The 6,792-nt window shown below is 44.9% G+C and overlaps 1 protein-coding gene across 1 annotated transcript in view; it reads left to right on the forward strand.

Moving 5' to 3' along the window:
• The window catches only part of LOC120035432 (adhesion G protein-coupled receptor B3-like), a gene marked incomplete at its 5' end in the record, with an annotated part of 44,360 nt that extends 41,564 nt beyond the window's left edge, over positions 1 to 2,796 (forward strand). Inside the window, one exon of the mRNA XM_038982177.1 lies at positions 2,779 to 2,796. Coding sequence (XP_038838105.1) covers positions 2,779 to 2,796 — 18 coding nt within the window. The remainder of the gene's footprint in view (positions 1 to 2,778) is intronic.
• Between the last annotated feature and the right edge of the window lie 3,996 nt (positions 2,797 to 6,792).

Below are 6,792 nucleotides of genomic sequence, written 5' to 3' on the forward strand. Positions count from 1 at the left end.
ACTGATACTCACTGTAGTTTAACCACTCTACTGATACTCACTGTAGTTTAACCACTCTACTGATACTCACTGCTGTTTAACCACTCTACTGATACTCACTGTAGTTTAACCACTCTGCTGATACTCACTGTAGTTTAACCACTCTACTGATACTCACTGCTGTTTAACCACTCTACTGATACTCACTGTAGTTTAACCACTCTACTGATACTCACTGTAGTTTAACCACTCTACTGATACTCACTGTAGTTTAACCACTCTACTGATACTCACTGCTGTTTAACCACTCTACTGGTACTCACTGTAGTTTAACCACTCTACTGATACTCACTGTAGTTTAACCACTCTACTGATACTCACTGGTACTCACTGTAGTTTAACCACTCTACTGGTACTCACTGTAGTTTAACCACTCTACTGATACTCACTGTAGTTTAACCACTCTACTGATACTCACTGTAGTTTAACCACTCTACTGATACTCACTGTAGTTTAACCACTCTACTGATACTCACTGTAGTTTAACCACTCTACTGATACTCACTGTAGTTTAACCACTCTACTGATACTCACTGTAGTTTAACCACTCTACTGATACTCACTGCTGTTTAACCACTCTACTGATACTCACTGCTGTTTAACCACTCTACTGATACTCACTGTAGTTTAACCACTCTACTGATACTCACTGTAGTTTAACCACTATACTGATACTCACTGTAGTTTAACCACTCTACTGATACTCACTGCTGTTTAACCACTCTACTGATACTCACTGCTGTTTAACCACTCTACTGATACTCACTGCTGTTTAACCACTCTACTGATACTCACTGTAGTTTAACCACTCTACTGATACTCACTGTAGTTTAACCACTCTACTGATACTCACTGTAGTTTAACCACTCTACTGGTACTCACTGTAGTTTAACCACTCTACTGATACTCACTGTAGTTTAACCACTCTACTGATACTCACTGTAGTTTAACCACTCTACTGATACTCACTGTAGTTTAACCACTCTACTGATACTCACTGTAGTTTAACCACTATACTGATACTCACTGCTGTTTAACCATGTTTTTATGTCAACATTGCGAGGTTATTACTGTATGCAACAAAGACTTCCAAATGAATGTTAATGTTTACATTATTAGGCTCCCAAGTGGCGCAGCGGTCTAAGGCACTGCATCTCAGTGCAAGAGTCCCTGGTTTAAATCCAGGCTGTATAACATCTGGCTATGATTAGGAGTCCCATAGGGCGGTGCACAATTGGCCCAGCGTCGTCCGGGTTTGGCCGGGGTAGGCCGTCATTGTAAATAAGAATTGTCCCCCCAAAAAGATTGTATTGGCAGTCAAAAGCTTTGACTTAGATTTCTACCCCCAGATAAACAACAGAAATGCACAAGCTGACAGCAGACTTATTTACAGGCTGATTGATAGGCTGGTCTGTGTGACAGGGTGGCCCACATTAGCCCATTTGGGTCTAAAACTGTGAATTGCATTTTGTTAGTGCCACATTTGACATTATTGATGTATATTTCACAAGGCATATCAATGTTTTAGCCACAAGCCTGGTAAACCATAACAAACACTCTCCCATAGGAACTATTATTACTATCAGAGAGAGCGAAGATTATTCTGCTTCATCATGTCAATGTTTTCCTCTGAAGGAGGAGTTGATATTAAAACAATCAATGAGGTCATAACTATAGGGTGATGGAGAGATTGTTCCGTTCTCTGTCTGTGTATATCTGGAGCTCAGGTTATCCAGTACTGTGTTCACAAGCTATTTATAGGCTGTGTTTCTGCACGTCGTCAAAATATGGCCCCCTTACGGATTCAGGGGATATTTTGACAACTGTGAAGACTGGGTGTTATTCCTTGTCTAGCTGTCTCTCTGTGTTTTCTAATGAGGAGTACTGTAAATATGTTACCTTACCTCTGGTTTCTAATGAGGAGTACTGTAAATATGTTACCCTGCTTCTGGTTTCTAATGAGGAGTACTGTAAATATGTTACCCTACTTCTGGTTTCTAATGAGGAGTACTGTAAATATGTTACCTTACCTCTGTGTTTTCTAAGCAGGAGTACTGTAAATATGTTACCCTACCTCTGTGTTTTCTAATGAGGAGTACTGTAAATATGTTACCTTACCTCTGTGTTTTCTAATGAGGAGTACTGTAAATATGTTACCCTACCTCTGTGTTTTCTAAGCAGGAGTACTGTAAATATGTTACCCGACCTCTGGTTTCTAATGAGGAGTACTGTAAATATGTTACCTTACCTCTGTGTTTTCTAAGCAGGAGTACTGTAAATATGTTACCTTACCTCTGGTTTCTAATGAGGAGTACTGTAAATATGTTACCTACCTCTGTGTTTTCTAATGAGGAGTACTGTACATATGTTACCTACCTCTGTGTTTTCTAATGAGGAGTACTGTAAATATGTTACCTTACCTCTGTGTTTTCTAAGCAGGAGTACTGTAAATATGTTACCCTACCTCTGTGTTTTCTAAGCAGGAGTACTGTAAATATGTTACCTTACCTCTGTGTTTTCTAAGCAGGAGTACTGTAAATATGTTACCTTACCTCTGGTTTCTAATGAGGAGTACTGTAAATATGTTACCTACCTCTGTGTTTTCTAATGAGGAGTACTGTAAATATGTTACCTTACCTCTGTGTTTTCTAAGCAGGAGTACTGTAAATATGTTACCTACCTCTGGTTTCTAATGAGGAGTACTGTAAATATGTTAACAACCTCTGTTGTAATCTCTAGTGGACAGACTACATCTGACCAAATGACTTAGGTTTATGGTTTATGTTCTGAGTCTATGACACCTTCTATGTTTCATGTTAATATATATAAAATATTACATTTAGCAGATGCTTGTATCCAAATCGATTTACAGAACAGTGAGTGTATATGTTTGGAGCGGGAATCGAACTCACCACCCTGGTGTTTCTAGCACTGTGCTTTAACTGAGCCACACAGGAACTAGATCTGTTACAGCCAGATCACTGACAGATCTTGTCTCTTTATCTAAATCCCAGCTCAAAGCTATTGTACTTCAGATGATGGCAGAGTACTGGCTGGTTGCCCCCGTTGTAGGGTTAGATAACTATCTGGACCAGATGCCTAGCACAGTTGTAGGGGCCCTTAGTTAGATACCTACAGTATCTGGACCAGATGCCTAGCACAGTTGTAGGGGCCCTTAGTTAGATACCTACAGTATCTGGACCAGATGCCTAGCGTAGTTGTAGGGGCCCTTAGTTAGATACCTACAGTATCTGGACCAGATGCCTAGCATAGTTGTAGGGGCCCTTAGTTAGATACCTACAGTATCTGGACCAGATGCCTAGCACAGTTGTAGGGGCCCTTAGTTAGATACCTACAGTATCTGGACCAGATGCCTAGCATAGTTGTAGGGGCCCTTAGTTAGATACCTACAGTATCTGGACCAGATGCCTAGCACAGTTGTAGGGGCCCTTAGTTAGATACCTACAGTATCTGGACCAGATGCCTAGCGTAGTTGTAGGGGCCCTTAGTTAGATACCTACAGTATCTGGACCAGATGCCTAGCGTAGTTGTAGGGGCCCTTAGTTAGCTACCCATCAGGACTATCTGCCTAGCATAGTTGTAGGGGCCCTTAGTTAGATACCTACAGTATCTGGACCAGATGCCTAGCACAGTTGTAGGGGCCCTTAGTTAGATACCTACAGTATCTGGACCAGATGCCTAGCACAGTTGTAGGGGCCCTTAGTTAGCTACCCATCAGGACTATCTGCCTAGCATAGTTGTAGGGGCCCTTAGTTAGATACCTACAGTATCTGGACCAGATGCCTAGCACAGTTGTAGGGGCCCTTAGTTATATACCTATCTGGAGATGCCTACAACAGTTGTAGGTGCCCTGAGTTAGCTACCTATCTGGACTAGATGCCTACAACAGTTGTAGGGGCCCTGAGTTAGCTACCTATCTGGACTAGATGCCTACAACAGTTGTAGGGGCCCTGAGTTAGCTACCTATCTGGAGATGCCTACAACAGTTGTAGGGGCCCTGAGTTAGCTACCTATCTGGAGATGCCTACAACAGTTGTAGGGGCCCTGCGTTAGCTACCTATCTGGACTAGATGCCTACAACAGTTGTAGGGGCCCTGAGTTAGCTACCTATCTGGACTAGATGCCTACAACAGTTGTAGGGGCCCTGAGTTAGCTACCTATCTGGAGATGCCTACAACCGTTGTAGGGGCCCTGAGTTAGCTACCTATCTGGAGATGCCTACAACAGTTGTAGGGGCCCTGAGTTAGCTACCTATCAGGACTAGATGACTACAACAGTTGTAGGGGCCCTGAGTTAGCTACCTATCTGGACTAGATGCCTACAACAGTTGTAGGGGCCCTGAGTTAGCTACCTATCTGGAGATGCCTACAACAGTTGTAGGGGCCCTGAGTTAGCTACCTATCTGGACTAGATGCCTACAACAGTTGTAGGGGCCCTGCGTTAGCTATCTATCTGGACTAGATGCCTACAACAGTTGTAGGGGCCCTGAGTTAGCTACCTATCTGGACTAGATGCCTACAACAGTTGTAGGGGCCCTGCGTTAGCTATCTATCTGGACTAGATGCCTACAACAGTTGTAGCTACCTATCTGTTAGCTACCTATCTGGGCTAGATGCCTACAACAGTTGTAGGGGCCCTGAGTTAGCTACCTATCTGGACTAGATGCCTACAACAGTTGTAGGGGCCCTGAGTTAGCTACCTATCTGGAGATGCCTACAACCGTTGTAGGGGCCCTGAATTAGCTACCTATCTGGACCAGATGCCTACAACAGTTGTAGGGGCCCTGAGTTAGCTACCTATCAGGACTAGATGACTACAACAGTTGTAGGGGCCCTGAGTATACCTACAGTATCTGGACCAGATGCCTAGCACAGTTGTAGGGGCCCTTAGTTATATACCTATCTGGAGATGCCTACAACAGTTGTAGGTGCCCTGAGTTAGCTACCTATCTGGACTAGATGCCTACAACAGTTGTAGGGGCCCTGAGTTAGCTACCTATCTGGAGATGCCTACAACCGTTGTAGGGGCCCTGAGTTAGCTACCTATCTGGAGATGCCTACAACAGTTGTAGGGGCCCTGAGTTAGCTACCTATCAGGACTAGATGACTACAACAGTTGTAGGGGCCCTGAGTTAGCTACCTATCTGGACTAGATGCCTACAACAGTTGTAGGGGCCCTGAGTTAGCTACCTATCTGGAGATGCCTACAACAGTTGTAGGGGCCCTGAGTTAGCTACCTATCTGGACTAGATGCCTACAACAGTTGTAGGGGCCCTGCGTTAGCTATCTATCTGGACTAGATGCCTACAACAGTTGTAGGGGCCCTGAGTTAGCTACCTATCTGGACTAGATGCCTACAACAGTTGTAGGGGCCCTGCGTTAGCTATCTATCTGGACTAGATGCCTACAACAGTTGTAGGGGCCCTGAGTTAGCTACCTATCTGGACTAGATGCCTACAACAGTTGTAGGGGCCCTGAGTTAGCTACCTATCAGGACTAGATGACTACAACAGTTGTAGGGGCCCTGAGTTTACCTACAGTATCTGGACCAGATGCCTAGCACAGTTGTAGGGGCCCTTAGTTATATACCTATCTGGAGATGCCTACAACAGTTGTAGGTGCCCTGAGTTAGCTACCTATCTGGACTAGATGCCTACAACAGTTGTAGGGGCCCTGAGTTAGCTACCTATCTGGAGATGCCTACAACAGTTGTAGGGGCCCTGAGTTAGCTACCTATCTGGAGATGCCTACAACAGTTGTAGGGGCCCTGCGTTAGCTACCTATCTGGAGATGCCTACAACAGTTGTAGGGGCCCTGAGTTAGCTACCTATCTGGAGATGCCTACAACAGTTGTAGGGGCCCTGCGTTAGCTACCTATCTGGACTAGATGCCTACAACAGTTGTAGGGGCCCTGAGTTAGCTACCTATCTGGAGATGCCTACAACCGTTGTAGGGGCCCTGAGTTAGCTACCTATCTGGAGATGCCTACAACAGTTGTAGGGGCCCTGAGTTAGCTACCTATCAGGACTAGATGACTACAACAGTTGTAGGGGCCCTGAGTTAGCTACCTATCTGGACTAGATGCCTACAACAGTTGTAGGGGCCCTGAGTTAGCTACCTATCTGGACTAGATGCCTACAACAGTTGTAGGGGCCCTGCGTTAGCTATCTATCTGGACTAGATGCCTACAACAGTTGTAGGGGCCCTGAGTTAGCTACCTATCTGGACTAGATGCCTACAACAGTTGTAGGGGCCCTGCGTTAGCTATCTATCAGGACTAGATGCCTACAACAGTTGTAGCTACCTATCTGTTAGCTACCTATCTGGGCTAGATGCCTATCACAGTTGTAGGGGCCCTGAGTTAGCTACCTATCTGGACTAGATGCCTACAACAGTTGTAGGGGCCCTGAGTTAGCTACCTATCTGGAGATGCCTACAACCGTTGTAGGGGCCCTGAGTTAGCTACCTATCTGGAGATGCCTACAACAGTTGTAGGGGCCCTGAGTTAGCTACCTATCAGGACTAGATGACTACAACAGTTGTAGGGGCCCTGAGTATACCTACAGTATCTGGACCAGATGCCTAGCACAGTTGTAGGGGCCCTTAGTTATATACCTATCTGGAGATGCCTACAACAGTTGTAGGTGCCCTGAGTTAGCTACCTATCTGGACTAGATGCCTACAACAGTTGTAGGGGCCCTGAGTTAGCTACCTATCTGGAGATGCCTACAAC

This window comes from Salvelinus namaycush, unplaced genomic scaffold (genome assembly GCF_016432855.1).
Source record: "Salvelinus namaycush isolate Seneca unplaced genomic scaffold, SaNama_1.0 Scaffold1058, whole genome shotgun sequence".
NCBI classification, from domain to species: domain Eukaryota; kingdom Metazoa; phylum Chordata; class Actinopteri; order Salmoniformes; family Salmonidae; genus Salvelinus; species Salvelinus namaycush.